Genomic DNA, 22,669 nt, shown 5'->3' with positions numbered 1-22,669 from the left:
CAGTTCCAAGAACATACCAGAATTAAATATTTCTTCTTTAATTTGTTGCTTCTGGTTTATGCCAAAAAAATTAATCTGAGAATGAAAGGATATGCCAACATCCAAAGGTGGTGGAGCCCCACAGCATAATCTCCTTTATCAGCCAAAGGAGATAGCAGTCAGCCCTTGTTTGAGGACTTCATTTGTCTTGTGCTTTCCTTGTTGTTCTTTTGCGCGAAGTACAGTGACATCAGGGAAGCCAGGCTTTGCGTTGCATCTGGGCTGCACAGCCTTATCTAGTGTTATTCTAGCTGGTTGACTCAAGTCTTTGGAAAGGAAAATTCATCTGTTCATTCACTTGGGATTGTTTTACTATCAGCATAGGCTTTGTTGAAACCAGTAGTTTGCTTCCACCCAGGAAAATGCTTTCCTTTATGGAAAAAAAATTAATTCAAGCAATTAAGGCAAGAAAAGAAAATTGGTGAAGTTCTTCCTGCACTGCACTTTTCTTGCTCTTGGATATTTGTATTCTTTACCAGAATTTTTAAATGTTTTCTCATTATCTTTTGCTAAAAATGATCTGTCACCACTGTCTTGTTTTTCAACAGCATGAGTGACTCATTTGCAAAATTTGGTTTTCCAGTAGTCAATGTAAACATTAAACAGAGTCAAAGTAATCATAAATGGTTTCATATTCTCGATAATTATACAAATATGTAATTTCCAGAAAGAATAACTATAAGATTTAATTTTTATTCACTAAGAAATTCTAAATCACCTTTTGATAATTGTGCTTTTTAAGATAGGAATTGAGGAAGAGCATGGGTGTAGTGGCATGTACATGGGCCACCAGTCTGATCTGGGGTAAGTCCTGGCTTAATCACTGACAAGTTACGGGACTCTGAGCAAGATTCACACATCACTTTGTTCCTCAGTTGCTTTGTCCACTAAACCTTCCTTGTATGATTGTTCAGAATTAAAAAGATAATGTATATAAATTTAGCCCTTAATAAAATGCCTGACACATAGGGGTTGCCTTATGAATTTTCTATATATAATAGTAATTTTAGCCATCAGTGTTTTTTCTATGTAATACAGTAATCATGAAAAATACATAAAGAGAGAATTATGTCACCAACTATAAAATGGTTGTATTCCTACTGGCAACTATAAAAAGTCCAAGATCCTAAGTCAAGGAACATGATGATCAGGTGCTGTGAATTAAGCCCCCAGATCCTGGAACAGCACTGATGTTCAGATGCTTAGGCATTATCAGAAAGCACGTGTGTTATCTAAGGAAATGAGACAATTGCTTAAAAATATTTTCTTTAGCTTGTAGTGTCTAGTGATGAATTAAACAGCTCTTTGAGTCATCAGAGATGCTCTAAAAAGAATCCGACACACTCCACCTCCCCCCCAAAGAAAGTATTTTTCCTGTTTTTAATCAGACTCCAGTTCTTTGTCCTTTATTTTTTCAGGCTCTTGTACTGACCTGTCTTGGGAATGTTAAAAGCCGGGAAACACTCCCTTGTCAATGCTCGCTCAATGGACAGTATTTTATTGAGCAAGACAGATTTTTCATTTTGGAAATGAGACTTTCCACATTACGACATTACCAATAGCTAGTTATGTATTATTATAGGAAGTGATGATATCTATTTCATGGCTGGGAGGCTGCATGCAGGTATTTAACCAGCAGTTTGCAGAGGTTTGCTTCATGATGTACTGCACGATGCGAAAACGTGCCCTTTGTCCTCAAGTGATTCCCAGTAAAACGTGTATCTCTCCTGGCTTCTGTTTATCTGGGGATTGTGTTTCCTATCATTACTAAGACAATGCCATGGCCATAAAGTGCATGTGGGTTAATACCTGTAGACATCTTACAACGAAGAGGGAGTTGGAGGTGGACAGTTCACCACCCCACAGGAGCTGTAGGACACCATCCCCTGCCCCCCAGAAGGGGATGAAGACAGCTGTTTTCTTCTACTGAAAGTTGCACTTTCCTCTTCTGTGCCTGATGTCTAGCTATGTCTTCTCTTTGTGTGGAGAGCACAGTGAAGATAAGATGTAGGTAGACATTCTACCAGCAGTGTTAGGCTTTTATATTTATATTGGAAACAGGATGTCGTATGGGGTCACTTCTGCTAACACTGATAAGCTAACTCAGAGTGGCCACTCGAACTCAAAAGGAGTTTGGTAAACTTCCGTCAAATTGCCTACAGACCATCAGATAAGTACCAGATGTTTATGTTTGTCACACACATGGAGTGAAACGTTCCACAGTTTCAGTGAATGCAGTTGATGTTCAGCTCTGTGCTACCCCCCCCATCCTCCCACCCCCTCACCATCACCCTTAATGTTAAACAGAAAGTACATCAAACTCATATGTGAAATCACACTCATCTTCCAATTAAAAATAAAGCAGCTGTGAAATAATGAATGACATTCTTTCAAAATAAGAAAATAGTGATGGGCGCAGAGCTGATTGGACTTAGGGAAAGCAGGTTACTTAATTATGGTTATTGTGTGTCTGAATTTTTAAGAGAAGGGAAATACTGTTTAGGATGATGAACCCTCCAAAACACAGAGGGCTGCCATTATGTAGAACTGCTCGGGGTTGTGTCTTTGTCTCTCCAGCTGCCTGTCTTGGGTCGCCAATCTTGTCTACTGGATGTGAGGTTGGTGAGAGCTCATCAGAATTCAAAAAGCTAACCCACCAAGAGGATGGCCAGATTTTGAATGGTGTTCGTGACAACTGATTATTTTGGCTTCTGAATGAGCAGAGCACAGTACTCTTTAGAGATCAATCCATTTCTTGACAAATAGTGTCCATAGCGGTGAGGGAAACATGGTAGGTTGTCTAGTGATGTTATTTCATTCATTCATTTCCTCCCCATTGCCTCTGCCCTTCCTGTTCCCCCTTCTCCCTAGAACAGCCTTTCCCTTTTTATCCACTTGTGAGCTCCTACTGTGCATCTTTCAGTACGTGTCTTAGACATCAAAGTCAGCTGTGAGATGTGTCCAGTCCCCCTACCTCTCCTTCCTCCGTGCCTTGCCCCATCCTGTAATCTTGTGTTTGTGTCTCCCATTCTTGCTGCTCTTTGTATCCTCACCACTTAATACAGAACTTAGTGGAAACACAGTACTAAGTGTCCACTGGATGAATGTCAATCAAGGTGAGTAGAAGTGTTCACAGGCGGCCGACTGATTAAATAGATGACGCTACAGTCAGGCCATAGAATACCATGCAGCCATTGAAATTGATGATGTAGAAAAATACTTTTGGCATGGAAATATATCCATAAAACTAAACGAAAAGCAGGATATCAAACGTAGAGGTAATACGACCTCATTTTTACAATAACAAACATACACACAATGGTTACATATATTTTGCATACGGAAATAAAACTCTGGAAGGCTATTATCAGCCTTTATTTCCTATTGGTGGTCTTATGAAGATTTTAATTTCTCCTTTAATCTCTTCTGCATCTTATGAATTTTCAATAGACATCTATCACTTTTCTCTATAGAAAAGCAGATATTCCTTAAAAGAAATCATAAAAGTCTGGATGGAAGTAGAGGAAAAACACAATATGATGAATTGACAGATGGAGACCTGAGCTTTGCACTAAACATCTTGGAGTTAGATGTGCCTTATTCTGCCCATCAGACCAAAAAGAGGAAATAGTGATTTGCAGTCCAAAAAAAAGAGGAAAATGTTCTTCTAAGTTGACAGAACTTTACATGTGAAGGCACAAAGACAGAAAAGGCATATCTTGTGTTAGGAAGAATAAATACTTTATGCGGCTGGAAGATACGGTTGGAGGGGAGGTAGATGCAGCAGGTGAGACTAAAACAGCAGGTTAATTGAGGCCAATGTCATGATTAGCAGAGATGGCTTCAGCCCTGAGAAAGGTATAAACACGCAGGTGTTAAGTCCCTCTGGGTCTCCTGACAGATACCTGTGGTGTGAGCAGTTGTGCTTCTGAGGCTGAGAGTTATCTATCTCCTCCCAAACTCTCTCAGGCGCTGAGGGTCTCTGCTAGGGCATTCCACAAAGGTCCCCAGGGAGAAAGGACTTAAAAGAACCTCTGTGGTGTTGCCAGTGAGCATCTCCACAGTGCTGGTCTGTGTCTTGGTAGAGTTCTGGGTACCATTCAGTTTTAACTCCAGTCATTCAAGTCCCAGTCCTAATCATTTGGTGAGGTTGTCATTCATCCTTTCTAAACCCAGTGGTAGTAATGTTAGGAAGAAAAATGAAATGAAATTTCAAGTATCCCAGCACAGTGAGCAAGAGAATCTGCAGAGTTTTAAAGCACAACAGGAAACCGTATGCAGTTACAAGGGGAGGTTGTGAATGCATTTCATTGCTGTTGAGAAAAGAAAATATCTTTTTTTCTTTATGAGTGATTCATACGTATGCTTTGGGGCCTTTCAGTCTGGGACTTTGGTCGGTTCATGTGTTGGCACCTGGTTAATTTCAGTCAGTGGCTCCTTCCTTTCAAGTCAGTTGTTTCTAGTGCCTAGGATTCTTCTAGTTGACCACCAGTTAACTTCTTTCTTACCTAGTAACTAAATCTTACCCTGAGAACAAAATTTTAAAAATAGGAAAAGGACAGCCAGGGAATGAAGTTCTAGAGTTATTTCCAATCAGCCTAAGCTGCATATACACTCATGGGAATTTAAGCTTTTCCAAACTGAAGAGCCATTTGTAGGTTTGACAGGAAGAGTTTATTTGCACAGCTCTGCTTCATGCTCCCTTGGATGTCAAGGTTTTAAGGACCCTTCAGGTTGAAAGTGGATTTGGTATTAGGCATGAGGGCATGACTCAGTGGACAGTCAGCAAAGCACTAAGTGTCTGAGAGCACCTGAAAACAGTTGAAAAATTTCCGTGCAGCCATGTCTAGAGTACCCATTAACTTTCAAGTTGCAGCATTAGGAAATCAGAGAGTTTTTGCAGCAACCTGAAATCATCTGGTTATTTGTCCAGAACAGAGTTAGGTTTGGGCTTGCCAGATAACATCCAGAAAAGAACACCCAGTTAAATTTGAATTTCAAGTAAGCAATGAACCTGTTGTTAGTATGTCCCAAATATTGCATGGGACATATTTATACTAAAAACATTTGTTGTTTATCTGAAATTCAAATTTAACTGAATATCTTGCATTTTTGTTGGCTAAATCTGATAAACGTGGACTGCCTCCGTTTTTTGAAATTTGTACACAAATTCATACAAAGTACTAGTATTCACTTTTGGAAAAAATGCAAATTCCAGTTAACAGGTATAGGCACTTGATAAAATATGTTGGATAAATACTTATTTGTTAAATTAAGATTTAGAACACCCACCATTATTATCTTAAAATATTTATTGCTGTTAAAGGCTTGCTCCATTTTCTTTTAAATCTGGTGAGAGCGTTTAGAGCCTGGACTTTACATCTTAAAAATCAGGAAAATGAAATAAAGATTGTTTTACATTGAATGGTATCCCCTTCCTTTCTAGATGAAATCTCCTATTGTTGAATTGTGTTAAGTTCAAGTCGGCTTCTCTGTGGCAGGGACATTGCTGTTTTTCCTGGATGTAAGTCTTGGTTCAGTTTTGAAGGAATTGGCAACCTGTTGATTTAACTACTCCAAGGGCCTTCAGGAAAAAGCAATTCGTGGAAGACGATAGTCGTTCTTCACAAGGCAGGCTGTACATAAAATGGAAATTCTTTAGCTGTTCATGACCCACGGGCACTAGAGGGTTAATTGAAATATTGTTTTCAGAAAATTGGGTTGTCATGTAGCAACTGGAAAGCAGGATTCAGAAGCTGTGGTTGGGGGGGCGGTGGTGTGCTTAAGGGTTTTGTTTTTTGGCTTTTGTTGCCATTTTCAGGGAAAACAGCCTCTTACTAGTGAATATAATATACGGTTGAAATATCTTGTTACTATTAATCAGTTGTAACGTGCAATTACTTTTTGTGTCCTTTACAAAATATTTGCCAAATATTTGTGCTTCATTTCTTTAAAATCTCTGTATTATACAGAAATCCAATAAATAGAGGGCATAGTAGAGGAAAACAATTTTATAGGAATAATCAAATGTATTCATAAAAGGAAAATATTTCTAACATAGAGAAACTGGTAATGATTTTTGTTTTAAGATGATTCTTGGTTATTAACAATGGAAATAAGGAAAGTTAAAGAAAAAATACCTATTTCACTTTTCTGAAAGCGTGGAGTCCTAGGAAGTCAGAGAGGGAAGGGGTCTTCCTGGTTATCTGGTCCAACTCGTTCATTTTACAAATGAAGAACTAGAATCCTAAAGATGATGTGACTTGTCTGAGGCCCTATAGAGCAAGCTCAAGGCAGAGCCGGTACTGGAACCTTGAGGGCCTGATCTCTGTCCTTCCCATTCACGTCGCAGGACCATGGGAACAACTCAAGCCACTGCAGGCCTCTGGGATGCAATCAGGGACCTCGGGCTTTGGTCACCCTCTGGTCATCACTACTGTGGTGCGCTCCAGGTGGCCCAGCTGTCAGGGGTGTGAGAAAGTCTAGTGAGGGATGAAGGTAAGGCCATTGTGCTGAGGAACATCTCCCCTGGAAACTCACCAGTGGAAGCTGGTTAAGTCCTAGCTGTTGTCCCACAGAGGCATCGTTCCTTCCCAGATTGATGCCTGGGAATCCTGCTGCCTCTGAAGCTGAACTACAAGGAGAGATACGGAAAAGGAAGAAGTTTAGGTGGATCAAAAATCCTAACTTTGCCCTCCTTCTCCCGACTCCATTCCAGATTATAAATCTATGGCCCATTTCTCAACCCGCAGTACACACAAGTGCTTTCAGAGTCAGTATCATTCTAATCCACATTCTGTTTGGAAGGAGGTAGGATGCTGCAGAGTGATGGGAAGGGAGATCATGTTAGACTCAAGTTCTAGTCCAGGCCTCTCCATATCCAGTATGTGAGCTTATTTTGTTTGTCTTGATTTTCTATTTGTAAAATGACATCATTAACATGCTGTTTAGAAAGTATTGTGAATCTCTTAGAAAATACAGTAACATGATATTGAACCCAGTTTTCTCTTTTGTACCAAGGATCAAGCAATCTTGGTGGCAACAATGAGAAAGGTCTCTTTTTTGGCCATTGCCAACCTAGGGCAGTTGCTGTCTTATCATATTGGAGACTTTCTTGGGGTTGTTGATGCCGATGGAATTAGGGTTTGTTGATCCCAGGTGGATGAAAACTACACCATGGTACCCATAGGAAAAGATGCTCCACATTCTGGAGGTACAAGGATGGGCAACTGACAAGGCTGGTATTGTCTTGTAGGTAGACCTGGGCCTTCTGCGCTTTGTCACTGCTGTCGGGACACAGGGAGCTATTTCAAAGGAAACCAAGAAGAAATACTATGTCAAGACATACAGAATAGACATTAGCTCCAACGGGGAAGACTGGATCACCATAAAAGAAGGAAATAAACCTGTTGTAAGTTTCCCTTCCACCTCCTCCAGCAATCTGGTCTTTGAAGTGGATGATCAATTTTCACTTGCTTGTTTGGGAGCTTGCTGTCTTGCCTGGTTTATTTTCCAATTGATTTAAAATGAAAAGTGCAATTAGAGGTTTAAATCTGACCAAGGGGTCTCATGTTCCCAGATCCAGAAGCCAAAAGGAAATTATACGGTTGCTTCCAAGAAAAGTCAATACCGGCCAAATTAAGTCAAACTCAAGAATCACTTTAAACCTCCCACGGGGACACGGACTATGCACAGGATAAACACCGTGCTCTTAGAACCTCTGGAGTTGTTTTGTTTTGTCTATCTGCCTGTGTTTCCTCATTCTCTTTCATAGATTGATCCTTTCTTCCTCTCTGTAATGGGCTGGTTTTAGAAGACTCCTTTTCATCTACCCTCTGTGGCTCACAAACTAATTTACAAGTGTGTTTGGCTGCTTCTGTGCGAATGAACAGAACTACAGGTGTTCCCTCAGATCCCATGAGCCACACGCCACCTCCTCACTACTTTTCTGTTGAGGAGGCCACACCATGCCCTTCCCCTCGGGCACTCTGCTCTGAATTATTTGGAACTGAGATGTTTTTCTCAGCCTGCTGTTTATTTGAAGTTATGCTGCGCTCTGATTTACTAATCAAAAGATTTTGGAGAACTCATGCTTGCTGTTTCCCCAAAATTAAAAGCTTGCCCTGGAGGCCGAGTGAAATGCACAGAATTGGTGAGGATAGTAGCAAAGATCCAGGTAACCTGGAATCCTGGGTTTGGGAAGAGACCAATTAACATGTCCTTGTCTCCATTTGGGGCATTCCTGGCCTTGATTTTCTCCTTCTGGGTCTGAAACTGAGAAAAGCCTCCTGGGTGTGAAGTGAGAGGCCTATAAATACCCTTTGATTAGCTGCAAAGCCCTCCCTGTCCCTTAGGGCAGGCAGGAGGGCCGAAGACAGGGATGCAGCTGCTCTGAACAGACCAGCTCAAGGCCGCTGTCTAGCCCTAGAGGATGTGGAACAGATCTTCCATCTGGGGACGAAAAACCCTCATAGTCATTGGTGGAGATCTAGTGAGTAAATTTTGACCCTGAGTGTCATGACTTATTCTTGTTTTGGAGTTGTTTTTTGAAGGCATGCTTTAGTTTCAAACAAACGAAAAAACACTAATGCCAAGGACACACCAACATACAGAAGAACCCGGAGAGAGTAGGGAGGGCTGACCCCAGCTTTCAGGCCATCTCTTTAATCAATGAGCGCTGTCTCTCCAAGACACACTTCTCAGCCATGGTCTGCGGTTATCTGTGTAGCCCGGAAGTGGGTGTGGGGAGCACACGAGGGCCATAGGGGCATCTGACATGCACACAGCTCACTCTCAGTCCATGATCTGGGTCACCTTGGCACACAGAGGGCCTTCCAGAGTAGGAAGCAGAAAGAATAAAGGGTCAGCAAAGACCTGGCATGTGTCTGCGCCCTTTCACTGAACCCAAATGAAATCCCCACATCCACCCGGAGTCCAGCTCTTGTTGCCCACCTGCCTTTCACTACTTTGGGGCCTTTCAGGCACCACCCCCTGCCCTGCCTTCTTCAGAGAGAGTTGGCCTATGTACCTCAGCAACAGCGGCCTTTGACCACCAGCATTCCAGCAGCCCTCTTTCTGTTGGTGGCATGTGTGTCCTTACCTGGTTTTCAGCAAACATAAAATGCCTTCAGGGTGAACCAGACTGTGGTACGTCCCTGCGATGGATCCACTGGCCCTTGAGACACTGGTTTGGGAGGCTCTGCTCCTTCAGGCAGGTCCCCATTATTCATCGTCACACAAAAATGCTTCCACGGGCTTCCCTGGTGGCGCAGTGGTGGAGAGGCCGCCTGCCGATGCAGGGGACACGGGTTCATGCCCCGGTCCGGGAAGATCCCACATGCCGCAGAGCGGCTGGGCCCGTGAGCCATGGCCGCTGAGCCTGAGTGTCCGGAGCCTGTGCTCTGCAACGGGAGAGGCCACAACAGTGAGAGGCCCCACGTACCGCAAAAAAAAAAAAAAAAAAAAAAAAAAATGCTTCCACACAGATTGTTTCCAAGAGAGATTTGCTGAAGTAAGACAGAAATCTAAAGGCTGTCACAGGCTGGGATAAATTCGATATTAAATCGTCTCAGGAGAGGGATCCGGCTAACAGCCGACTTAGTAAAGCATTTGACCACCTCCCATGGAGCAGGCCTCATGGGCTAAATGGAGTAAGAACTCCAGGCTGACTCTCCTAAGCCCCTTCTCCCAGGGGAACGGTGGTCCTCCTCCTAGGACTCATCTGGGAAGGTGGGTGGGAGTCTCTGCACCTCTGATGGCCCAGGGATGCTCTAGCTACACAAGGCCTGTGACTGAGACATGGTGCTTTTACATAGCTGTCCCCACCCAGAGCTGGAGTAAAATCCAGGGGAGTGGAGGCTTTCAGTCCCATCTGAGACTGGTCGAGTGCCAGAGGGTTCCATGTGGCAGACAGTCCCCGTTCCTCAGAGATCTCACTGGAGGACACTGCCGTGGCACCATGCCCAGGCTGAGTGTCTCCAACAGACACTTGTGGGAAACCGGTTCGTGACTGGCACTCATTACATCTGCAGTTACATGGCTCATCTTTCTTAGAATAAAATGACTCATTTTTAAAACTAGAAACAGAAGCCCTGGGAAAACTGATTCTCCATTACATATCATTTATAACTCAGTTTTGATTTTGACCACTAACACATAATTTTACCAATAACTGAAAAAGATTAAAGTTTTTCATTAACGTCAGGGATAAGATCTTCCATCAAGAAATGAAATTAAAAGGGAGGAAGCTCCTTGACCTAGTGCTGAGCATAACCTAGAATTTTCAAAAAGTCAGACCCTACATTGAACTCAAAAAGCACTCCTTTGAGGGGTTCCTGGGAAAGTACAATAGTGAGAGTTCCCAAGAATTGTCTACAGTATTCTGTAAGTCCTTCTGATAATGTTAATAATTTTCCCACTTTTTTAGATAATAGCTTAGTATTCTATAATAAATGCTATCCTTATAATAGTACCTTTGGAGGCTCTGTCCTCTCAGAAAATTGAATAGATGATTAGGACAACATTCTATATTAGACGCAATTCTTTCTGATTGCCATTATTTGGAAAAATAACATGACAAATTATTAACACTACCTCAACCACGGTAAACAGTGAGGAAATTGTAAATAATTTGACAAGCACTGGTGAAAACATATTTCTGGATTTGTTTTCAGACAATCCAAAATGTCTGCTATTAAAGGGCCCTTCCTTTTTCCATCTAGATCTTTCAGGGAAACACCAACCCCACAGATGTTGTGATTGGAGTTTTCCCCAAACCCCTGATAACTCGATTTGTCCGAATCAAACCTGTGACTTGGGAAACTGGCATATCTATGAGATTTGAAGTCTATGGCTGCAAGATAACAGGTAAGATTGAAGATCACCTGGGTTTGATTTATGTAAACTTTTAAATATAGGAAGAGTCATTTCGTATAAATGGGGTCGGTCATTTTCACTTGATAGTTAAGAGCATATGCTTTGGATTTAGACAAAAGTGTGTTCAAATCCTACTTGTACTACTCACTGGCTTATTTCTTTGGGCAGTTTATGACCTTTCAAAGCCTTAGTTATTGGGCTTCCCTGGTGGCGCAATGGTTGAGAGTCTGCCTGCCGATGCAGGGGACACGGGTTCGTGCCCCAGTCTGGGAAGATCCCACATGCCGCGGAGCAGCTAGGCCCGTGAGCCATGGCCGCTGAGCCTGCGCATCCGGAGCCTGTGCTCCGCAACGGGAGAGGCCACAATAGTGAGAGGCCCGCGTACCGCAAAAAAGAAAAAAGCCTTAGTTGTCTCACCTGGAAAACAGGGTTGTTGTGATAACGGATCAGCTAGTGGATACGAAGCATTTACACAGCCTGACGTGTGGTGGGTATTTACTAAGTGGTCCTTTTCCACTAGATGGCAAGCTCCAGGAAGGCAGGTAAAGCTCCAAGAAGGCAGGTACCTTCCCCATTATCCTCTGTCTCCTCGGTACTCGGCACACTGACTGCTACTTAGTAGATTTACAATAAATAACAGTTGTGTGAAATGTTCTTCACCTGCTTTGTCTTTTTACTTTTTCTTCTAATTTACATATATATTCTTTAATTGAAACATAGTTGATTTACAATGTTATATTAGTTTGAGGTGTACAGCATAGTGATTTGATACTTTTGTAGATTATGCTCCATTTAAAGTTATTACAAAAGATTGGTTATATTCCTGTGCTGTATATTATATCCCTGTATCTTATTTGTTTTTGTTTTGTTTTTTAACTTTTTATTTTATATTGGAGTATATCCAATTAACAATGTTGTGATAGTTTCAGCCAAAGCAACTCAGCCATACATATACATGTATCCATTCTCCCCCAGACTCCCCTCCCATCCAGCCTGCCACTTAACAGTGAGGAGAGTTCCCTGTGCTATACAGTAGGTCCCTGTTGGTTATCCTTTTTAAATATAGCAGCGTGTACATGTCAATTCCAAACTCCCTAACTTTCTCTTCCCTCCACCCTTCCCCCCCAGTAACCATAAGTTCATTCTCTAAGTCTGTGAGTCCGTTTCTGTTTTGTAAATATGTTCATTTGTATCATTTCTTTTTAGATCCTGCATATAAGCAATATTATACAATATTTCTCTTTCTCTGACTTACCTGTCTTTTTAATTTTGAAGTCTAGAGGTGGCCTCATCAGCTGTAGCTGTTCAGGAGTAGTTTAATTTACAAGAATTTCTCCTTTTACTCACTTAACTGCCCTGACAACTTTCTCCTAGGTTTTGGCTCAATATATGTCTATCTTTTGTTGAATGAATATGCTAACATTAGAAATCAATTTGTCAGTATTTCTCATTTTTGAGATTGTTTCTTCTGACATTAAAAGGACTTTAAAAGTCTCTGTTAAATTTGGAACAAGTAGGTGGATTATATCTACTTGAGAGGTGAAGATGAGGTACTGGGCGATTAAGTGGCTAAAAAGATAGGCAGGTACCGAACAGGGAGTAAAAGAAGGTCCTGTTATTCTCACTGTGTTTCTATGGCAACCAGTACTGCTCTTACTTGTCCATGGATCTTCCTGTACAACCACTCTGTATTCTGAAGTAAGTAGCAGTCACATTAGAATTCCTTTCCATTTAAGTAAATACACTGCAAATTTTTCATTAAAAAAAAAGTACAGTGTAACCTCCATAGTAAGCTTAAAACTTCAAAGACAGAATCGGTAACTGATTCACCAAAAAGTAATTAAAAGTGAACAACGTTTAAAAATCTGAGAATTGGGACTTCCCTGGTGGTGCAGTGGTTAAGAACCCGCCTGCCAATGCAGGGGACAGAGGTTCGAGCCCTGGTGCGGGAAGATCCCACATCCCGCAGCTAGAGAAAGCCCGCGCACAGCAACGAAGACCCAACGCAGCCAAAAATAAATAAATAAATTTATTTTAAAAAAAAATCTGTGAACTATCTTTCATATAACGTTAGTGTACATATTAAGGGCATTTAACTTCTCATTGCATGAATGCCAACACTATTGTTTTTATTTTTATCCTCTTAAGTATAATTATTTTTAGAGAAGGAAACTATTGACTGTTGAAGGAAAAAAAAACCACCTGGGCAGTTTTCCATGAAATTACAAGCAATTTGAAGAAGAGCTAATGAAGGAGGAAAAAAAAAAATACATTTGTTGACAGTACAGTTCGTTTTGGAAAGTGAAAACTGACTTTTGATTTCTTCCCCAAATTTTATTTATTTCCATCCTAGAGACAGACTTGTTTATTGTTTTAGGATCTAAGCATTTAGAAAGTTCAAGTCCTTGGAGGCAGGAATTGGGTGGAGAGGGGCTTGGAGGGAGAAAAGGGGCAGTGAAGGTTAGCTATTATCTTGGCTTTATTCTTTTTTTTAAATTTTATTTTTAATTTATTTATTTTTGGCTGCATTGGGTCTTTGTTGCTGTATGCCGGCTTTCTCTAGCTGCGGCGAGTGCGGGCTTCTCTTGTTGCGGAGCACAGGCTCTAGGCGCCCGGGCTTCAGTAGTTGCAGCACGCAGGCTCAGTAGTTGTGGCTTGCAGGCTCTAGAGCGCAGGCTCAGTAGTTGTAGCACCCAGGCTTAGTTGCTCCGTGGCATGTGGGATCTTCCTGGACCAGGTGTCCCCTGCGTTGGCAGGCAGATTCTTAACGACTGCGCCACCAGGGGAGTCCCACCTTGGCTTTATTCTTGTTCTTGATCAGCAGTTGCATGAAAGTTCTAGGTCATTTTCAGAGCATTACAAATATGAGAGACTACCCATAAATTCATAGAAACAAGGCCTTCTGAGGGCAGGGTGGAAATTTCTGGTCCATTCCTCCCACCTAATTTCACGTCACTGTACCAGAAAAGAAGAAGTAAACTTCATAAAGACTCCAAATGCGTTAGTGTGAATTCTGAATTTCTGGCTCTCCTTTTAATTAAACAAAATCCTTGTTTAAGCCTGAACTGCTCTTTCTCATTTTCACAAGGATTTTCCTGAAAGGTAATTCTAGGAGTATGAAGTCTTCACAGGTAAACAAGGCAAATAATTTACTGGATATTAAAAAATAGTTAAATGACCTAGTTATTTAAACAGATGTCTAAAATACCATGTTTTGATATTTTCCACATATTCTATTTTATAGTTACTTTAAGTAGCTATTTTTTTCAAATTGCATACTGCTACTGTCTTAATCATGACCCCTAATATATTTTAGACACTTTCTAGTAAGATCTTTCTAGTAAGATCGCTACAACTGCCAAATAACTGATCAAAGCAGGTTTTTGGAGAGGCCAGCGTGTCATAACGATGGTCACACAAAAAGAAGGTGTGCAGACATATCCAGGCTTTGCTCTGGGCTGTCCATTTAGTGAATGAGTGACCATGGACAAGACCCTCAGTCCCTCTTATCTCCATCTCCTTGTCAGTCAGTAGATCTCCATCTCCTTGATTCAGCTGTAATGAAGATTTAAGTGAAAGGATTTTATAACGCTTGGCTTAGAGTAAGTGCTCACTAAACGGTACCCAGTAAATTAAAGTTCATGGTACTCAATAAATTGAACCTAGAATAGGCCCCAGCAAACAGAGCCCCTAATGAGACAACGATATCAGTGTTTTCTTCTTAATTACCAGAGTAGATAATTTTCATCTTTTAGAGGCCATGGTCCCCTCGGTGGAGACCAATGAAAGAAATACAAGACTGCAGGTTCACTGGGGGTCTGGAAGATGCATGAAAGCAGGAGCCATGTTTATCTTCTTTTCCATTGCGTCCTGTGTGCCTGGAACAAAATACGTGCCCAATACACTTACTTTTTAATGAATGAATGAACTGCAGTTTTATCCATTTCTTACGATAAACAAGTGACTGGATTGCAAAATTTTACCCTTTCCGTTTGAGTGGGCAAGCCCCAACTCAATCTGGATTTTTTTAAAAGAAACTGTTGAATTAAAAGTTACCATGAGAATACATCACTTGAATCCAAAGTCTCGAGAGCCCCCAAGTTTTAAACCAATTTTTCCATTCAGAAATTATTTTTTAGAAATACAGCAATCCTGGAATAACCAGAGTATACAATGGTGGGTCACCATATAGAGAGATAAGGAAGACAAAATTGGAGCAAACCATTCTACTTTGTAGGTAATTGACAAAGGAGCATTTTCATTATTTTGACAAGGCAGGCTTCATCATTTTGGCAAAGCTGGAAACTGGTGAAAATGCCCTTGCTGTCTGAGAACACATCACAAACGCTGTTGACTTTTTCGTTAACCAGAAGTTAATTAACTGCGGCTTCTGCACAGGTCAGCGTGTTCCTGTGTTGATAAGAGTTTGCAAGGATGATCTCAGGCCCTGCAACATCCAGAGGTACCTTCTGAGTCATCGAGGGAAGATTAAATTATGCTCATTCAGCTTCACCCATCAAATGCAGTTATTACCTCCTCATTCCTTGAAAATTGGTTAACTATTTGATTTACCAGTATATCTGTTTTCACGTTAAAGCTCAGTTCAGAGATTTTACTGGAAAATAACATCAATGAAAATAACCACTGCCAGAGGGGAAAGGAGTGGGGGGGGTGGGGGGTTGAAAAGGGGGAAGGAAATTAAATGGTACAAACCTCCAGGTGTAAAATGAATAAGCCACAGCGATGTAATGTACAGTATAAGGAATATGGCTAATAATATGGTAAAAACTTTGTACGGGGACAGATGGTTACTGGACTTACCATGGTGATCGTTTCATAATATATGCAGATGTCAAGTCACTATGTAGTATACCTGAAATTATATAATGTGATGTTGTACATCAACTATATTTCAATAAAAAAAGAAAAGAACCACCTAATTCCCCATCACAGAACTCATTTCTCCCTCCCATCTAGGATTGGTTTTAAGGTTTCTAAACAGGGTTGCCAAGTGAAATACAGAATGTCTAGTTCAATTTGATGCAGATAAATGCATAACTTTTTAGTATAAGTTAGGTCCCATGCAATATTGGGGACAAACTTATACTAAAAAATTATTTGCTGTTTATTTGAAATTCTGATTTAGTTTGGCAGGCTGTTTCTTGTGTTGTTGTTTTTGTTAGATTATTTGTTCGTTAAATCTGGCAACACTATTTCCAAAGGATTTGAGATGGAGCCAGGCTAATTAGGGCACATCTGAGCCAGCCTACCGTGGACGAACAGAGCTAGATCCTAGCAGCTTATACAAACCTTGAATTGTTAGTGGAACCTTTCTCCTAATCGTGGCTAAAAGTGAGTCACTGGTTTTCAGCCAAAGGCAAATCAAGGTGCCTCTTCCTTGATCTTGGATGAGGCCGACTTGCAGAAGGAATGCCCTTCTGACTGCACGAGGGCTGTATTGGCAGGATGCGGGCTGGCATCACGAGGCTTGTGGATGCGAGGACTGTGCCCTAGCCAGCTCTGCACTAGAGAAGGGACATTCTTCCGGTAAAGGTTCTGCCCTCCTTACAATTTTCAAGTTAATTGTGTTTCTCTCCAAATGGTAACATCTGGTACATATTACCAGCTAAACATTTTCTTTGCAAAAGCTGGTTTTGAATCAGACAGGTGTGACCACAGTGACCAAAAATGTGACTTCTATTTTTAACACTATAATTTCCGAGACCCTCAGTAAAATCTTTTTTGTCAATCTTTTTATAATCCCCATTGAATTTATTCTTGGTTTCCAGATCCCAGCCTGGAGCAAATACTGCGGCTGAATTACAGGAAAGGGTGCTTGGGGAAAATGACAACTGCCTTTTATTGTGTTAATAAGCTGATTCATTCAACAAATATTTGCAGAGCAAATACAAAGAATAAAGGGCACAAGGAGTCATAGAACAGTTTTGTTTTGTTTTTTTCCCCGGTATGCGGGCCTCTCACCGTTGTGGCCTCTCCCGTTGCGGAGCACAGGCTCCGGACACGCAGGCTCAGCGGCCATGACTCACGGGCCCAGCCGCTCTGCAGCATGTGGGATCTTCCCGGACTGGGGCACAAACCCGTGTCCCCTGCATCGGCAGGCGGGCTCTCAACCACTGTGCCACCAGGGAAGCCCCATAGAACAGTTTTTAATATGACTTGGTTCACTCCCTCAGAGCACTTCAAACCTGGGGAGGCAAGTAGCAACCCAAAGAACTGAATATGGCCCGTATATATGAGACATGCAGGTGGAGAGCTAGGAAGAGTCCCAGAAAAGGAAAACCATGTCTAGTTGGAGAGATCAGAAAAATTGAATGTATAAGGTAAAATTTGAAAACAAGTCAAGATTTTAAGATAGTGGGAAGGACAAAATGATGGGGAATCCTTTACTCGAGGGAAGAGAATGAGAGAAAGCCCCCAACTACTACCACCACCGAGGTGAAGGAGCCTTCGTCGAGGAGGGGCCTTGCAAGGCCATGGTATGGAAGACCTGGCACTCTGGGTTGAAAGTACGTGCATAATTTGTAGGTGAGCAGGCACCGAAGTTTTGAGTAAAGAAATGGCATGATCTGAACTGCACAACTCAGGTGGAAAGTATCTGAGTAATTCATTCTTAAGGGTCAGCTGCTAACACGGACACAGCCTAATTGTATTAGAAACATGCCTCTCACGATGGTTACATTTTAGGCTGAATTTTGATTTATGCAGAATGGAGTTGTTTCAAAGAAAAACAGATTCTCCTTCCTGGCATGTCCTCCATGGAGATGTACAATTTTGAAAAGAGAATAATCGAAGTGTTGAACATTTTGTTATTAACCCACCAATCAATTAATCAGTGATGGGTACTCTCCTGCTCAGAAGCTCCTTGGGCTGCTATAGAAGATATAGAAAGATCTAGGATGCCCTTCATTGCCTTTGAGGAATTTCTAATCTGGTTCTGGACACAGGACTCCCAATCTTAAAACATGGAGAGAACGGCTTAAGGCTAAACTCTGTGCTGCTTCCTGTTTGGTAGTCATATTTCTGAGAAGGGAGGGTTCAGGATAAAGGATAGAGTCATTTGAGAAGTTTTCAGGAAGAGCCTTAAGCTGGGTTTGAAAGTCTGGGCAGAACTCACCTCTGTCCACAGGAGGATGAGGAAGCAGCAGAAACATTTTGAACAAAGGCAATGATGAGAATTCTCTCTGTGGTATGTGGGAAGAAAATGGATTACTGTCAGCAATAGGGAAGAAAATTAGGTACCTAGGATGAAGCCCAAGTGAGGGTGCTGAAAAACCAGATCGAGAATTTTTACACTGTCCCATAAATAATGCAGAGCCATGGAAATTTTTCAAAGATCTCTTTATTTTTTATTGTGGTCAAATGTACATAACCTAGTTTACCATTCTAACCATTTTTAAGGATACAATTTAGTGGCTTCAGTAATCACATTATTGTGTAACCATCACCACAGTCCATCTTGAGAACTTTTCATTATCCCAAACTGAAACTCTACACCCATGAAACACTAACTCTCCACTCCCGGCCCCCCAGCTTCTGGAACCCACCATTCTACTTTATGTCCTTATGAACTTGACTCTTCTAGGGACCTCATATCAGTGGAATCATGCAGTATTTGTCCTTTTGTGTCTGGCTTATTTTCCTTAGCAATGGAAGATTTTTGAACATAAGAGTGACATCACAACAACAACAAAAAATTATGAAAAGCGACGTGGGTGTTGTTGATTCAAAACTGGGGTTTGAGAGGGTAGTCAGGAGACCACTTGGCATGTAGCCATGGCATCAAGACGATGCCAAAAGAAATGAAGATCGCAAGACTTTTTTTTTTTTTTTTTAACAAAAATATGACAGGATTTGGTAGCAGAACAGGAATGGAAAATGGAAAACGGAAAGACAAGATGACTAGGCAGGAGCTAGCTGATTGGTGGTGATTCCCATTAAAGTGCAGAGCTGGATAAAGGGATTTGGTGTCGAGGGGAAAAGACTGTTTCTGTTTGGACTTGGGACATCTGAGTTGACAGTGGGATCGTGCAAAGTTCTTGTGCAGTTAGAAACGGGGGTGGGGAGGACACCTGGGGGGAGGATGGGCCCCTCCTTCAACGCTCAATCCAAAGGATTCCCCCACCCCCGGGAGGGGGCCCTCGTACCTCTTCAAGCTGAGCCGAGCACTTTCTTTCTCTTCACCTCCTCCTCATCTTCTTTTTGCTTTTGTTTTGGCAACTTTCCTGCTGTTGGAATTATTGATTTACACATCTCCAGCCCCGCATAAACTGAACCTCCATTGGGCAGGGCCTGTACTTGATCTAGGGATAACTTCTGGATACCAAAGGAATCGAATGTCAATACTTTGACCTTAAATGTAGAAGAACTCAAAAAGGGAAGAAATGTTCTTATCGAAGATTTTCTTTACCGGACTGTGAGTGTAGGGCAGGGAGTGCAGAAAGAGGAACGGGGAAGCTCTGGTTTAATGTCAGATGATCCAGACATTTGCAAATCTACATGAATGCATACAGACCACGTTTTTATTCAATATGTTGGATTCTCTTTCTAAGCATGGAGACTTCTAGAAAATCATTTTACATCGCCTATTCCATTCCCCTCTCTAGATTATCCTTGCTCTGGAATGTTGGGTATGGTGTCCGGACTTATTTCCGACTCCCAGATCACAGCATCCAACCAAGGGGACAGGAACTGGATGCCTGAAAATATCCGCCTGGTGACCAGCCGCTCGGGCTGGGCACTGCCGCCCGCCCCGCACCCGTACGTGAACGAGTGGCTTCAGGTGGACCTGGCGGAGGAGAAGATCGTGCGGGGCGTCATCATTCAGGGGGGCAAGCACCGGGAGAACAAGGTGTTCATGAGGAAATTCAAGATCGGGTACAGCAACAACGGCTCGGACTGGAAGATGGTCATGGACGACAGCAAGCGCAAGGCCAAGGTGAGGCCCGGGCGGGGGCGGCGCCAGGAGGGGGCCCTCCCTCACGGTCTTGACTTGAATCAAGGACCCCGGCCTCTTTCTGCGGAAGCGCTGCTTCTCATTTCCCGAAAGCCGTGGAATCTGCGGGGGCGAGTGGTGGAGACAGTAAGATTCTAGGGGAGACAGGAATTCCACGGCTGAGAATCGCGTCGCCGGTCACCTTTCTCTCCCGTAGGGAACAGCAGGTGGCTCAGGGGACCGGGAGGTCGTGAGGGTGGGTCCACGGGGCCACTGCGGTAGGAATTCAGAATCTCTCTGCAGACTCTAATCTCTCCGTGAGCACCCGCCCCCAGCCCCCTTCTCTCACGCATCCCTTAAGTGTATTTTTAAATTTTTTAAAATTTTAATTTTTTTATTGAATGAGTCTTTAAATTCTATAGTGCTTTACAATTTTCAAAAGTTTCATAATTGTGCTGAAATACACATAACAAAATTTGCCATCTTAACCTTTTTAAGTGTACAGTTCAGTAGGGTTTAAGTACATTCACGCTGGTGTGCAAGCCCATCTCCAGAACTTCCTCATCTTGCAAAACAAACTCCGCCCCCATTAAACTATAATCTTCACCCCCTCGCCCCCAGCCCCTGACAGCCACCATTCCACTTTATGTTTCTATGCATTTGACTACTCCGGGAGCCTCATGTCAGTGGAATCAGACAATATTTAGCCTTATTTTACTTGGGATGATGTCCTCAAGGGTCATCCATGTCGTAACCTGGGTCCGAATTTCATTCCTTTTTAAAGCTGAATAATATTCTATCGTATGTACAGACCACATGTTGGGTATCTATCCATCCACTGATGGACACTTTCATTGCTTCTAACTCTTGGCTGTCATGAATAATGCTTATGTCTATTTCTTATACATTGGAACCTTTCAAAAAGCAGTTGACCCTTGAGGATCTAGTGAAAAAGAAATATTCCAACCTTCACCAGAACACGTGGCATAATTTTTTTTTTTAACGAAACTGGTATTCTTTAGTGAGTATGTTTTTCTAAGGCTCTTGGTTAAATATATGTGCATTTCCTGAGCACAGAACACCAACTAGGAAAGGACGCTCTGAGTATGCTGCATGGCCTGGAAACTGATTTCAGATTAAAATAAGGAAGCGCCCCCAGAAGTTCAGTTCTGCATGCAGAACCATATGTGGGTTCTGTATTCAACTGATGATACTTCTCACCCCTAGCACAATTGGCCTTTCGGTCCCAGTCTTTCCGTCCCTGCTTTGCCAAGGACCTACTCCTTTTATGAAAAGATTTCAGCTCATTGGAGGGAATGGGAGTGTGGGAATATGGCTTCATACAGTCACTGGGGCCAAAGGCTTTGCAGGCGGTAAACAAAGCCGGGCCACGCAGCCAGCTCCCACTCGGCCCAGATGTGGAGGCTCTGCAGAGACTGTCCCTACGGCTGTGCTCCGCACCAGTGGGCGGACCACCAAGAGGGATGGTGCTGTCGGAAATGTAAGAATTCCTCTCCCATCTCATCCCCAGTTAACTCGTGGTTTCTAAAACATTTCCAGTGGTTTTTTTTTTTTTTTAATCTATGTGCAGCTACTTTCTTGCTTGTGTCCATTTCATTTTCCCCTTTTATGTCTACCCCTCTTGTTTTGGTAGAAGAAAAAGTAAAACAAACATCAGAAACTGGAGTTCCCCTAAGAGCCAATCTTTTCTGAGGAGTTGTGAGCCCTGTGGCTTTAGCACCAAGTGTGAATATGCTGCAAATCAACAACTTCCCGGAGCCGCTGTCGCATGGCAGTGTGAGCTGTTGTGACATGTTCTTCAACATTCGGTTTCTAAGAGGGAAAGGAAACAAATTGCCATAGGCTTTGGATGGGATGCGTCTTATGCTTCCTGGCCTTTAGTATCTAATCCACTCGTCTGCGATCAAGTCTAAAGCTATCACTCCCTTTTAGGACATCGTATATAGCATTCACAAGAAGCCAGCACACAGCTTTCAATTTTAACAAAAAACTCCATTCAAGATTGGTTGAATGTGTTAGATTTTTTCCTAAAATATTTCATCCATCATTATCATGTTCTTATGTATTTAAACCATAAACGTTTCTACATTGTTTACATGGCATCTAATCTCTGATTCCTAACATGTCCTTCCCCTGGAATAAAATCTTCAAGATGAAAAAGGAAACTGGTTAAACCTTCCATTTAGGAGCAGTATTTATTTCTAAATTGCACAAAGATAGTTAAAACATACTCTATTTAAACTTGCAAATGAAGAGTACCTGCTTAGGATGCCAAGTACCTTTTACATACAGTAAAGGGAGCACACTGTTTTGTGTTCCAAAACAGCACTTTGGTGGATTTAAAATCCTCTATGCCCTCGCCTTACTTCCTACCCTTAAATAGTGTATGATGGACAAGGTACCCCAGAGTCTTTGAATCAACTAGACTTTTCAGGGGCAAATAGATCTAAATACTCCAAGCCCTCTTCTTCTAAAGCATGATTAGTGAAAGGACACAAAGACATTTTGTAAACAATCCTGTGTTAGCAAACTTAGCCCAATTCCATACGGCCCTTCCTTGCTAGTATTCTGCCCAGTTCATCACTGACAACGTTTATACTGTATTTACATTGTGCTAATTCTTTGCTCAAGGTAAGAGTAGGAGAAAAGCCTGGGACTCCGTAGATCTAAATGCTTTTCTCCTAAGAATGTTGGAGCTATGTTAACGTACACAGAACTTGCGTGTGTAGTAATACTATTTTTACTGTAATTAGTATCTTACTGAGAACACTTAATTGGGCC

At 42.1% G+C, this 22,669-nt stretch overlaps 1 protein-coding gene across 4 annotated transcripts in view; it reads left to right on the top strand.

Annotated features, from left to right (window-relative positions):
- Positions 1–22,669, top strand: part of NRP1 (neuropilin 1) — a 138,338-nt gene that overhangs the window by 87,685 nt on the left and 27,984 nt on the right. For all 4 annotated transcript variants that reach the window (XM_082618467.1, XM_082618470.1, XM_082618469.1 and 1 more), the window contains exons 7-9: positions 7,295–7,450; positions 10,761–10,905; positions 19,539–19,870. In XM_082618467.1, the coding sequence (XP_082474593.1) occupies positions 7,295–7,450; positions 10,761–10,905; positions 19,539–19,870 (633 nt within the window). The remainder of the gene's footprint in view (positions 1–7,294; positions 7,451–10,760; positions 10,906–19,538; positions 19,871–22,669) is intronic.

The sequence above is a fragment of the Mesoplodon mirus genome (genome assembly GCF_964341445.2).
Source record: "Mesoplodon mirus genome assembly, chromosome: 4".
Classification (NCBI taxonomy): Eukaryota; Metazoa; Chordata; class Mammalia; order Artiodactyla; family Ziphiidae; genus Mesoplodon; species Mesoplodon mirus.
The sequence above is the reverse complement of the archived record's forward strand: the minus strand, read 5'-3'. Positions and strand labels throughout refer to the sequence as shown.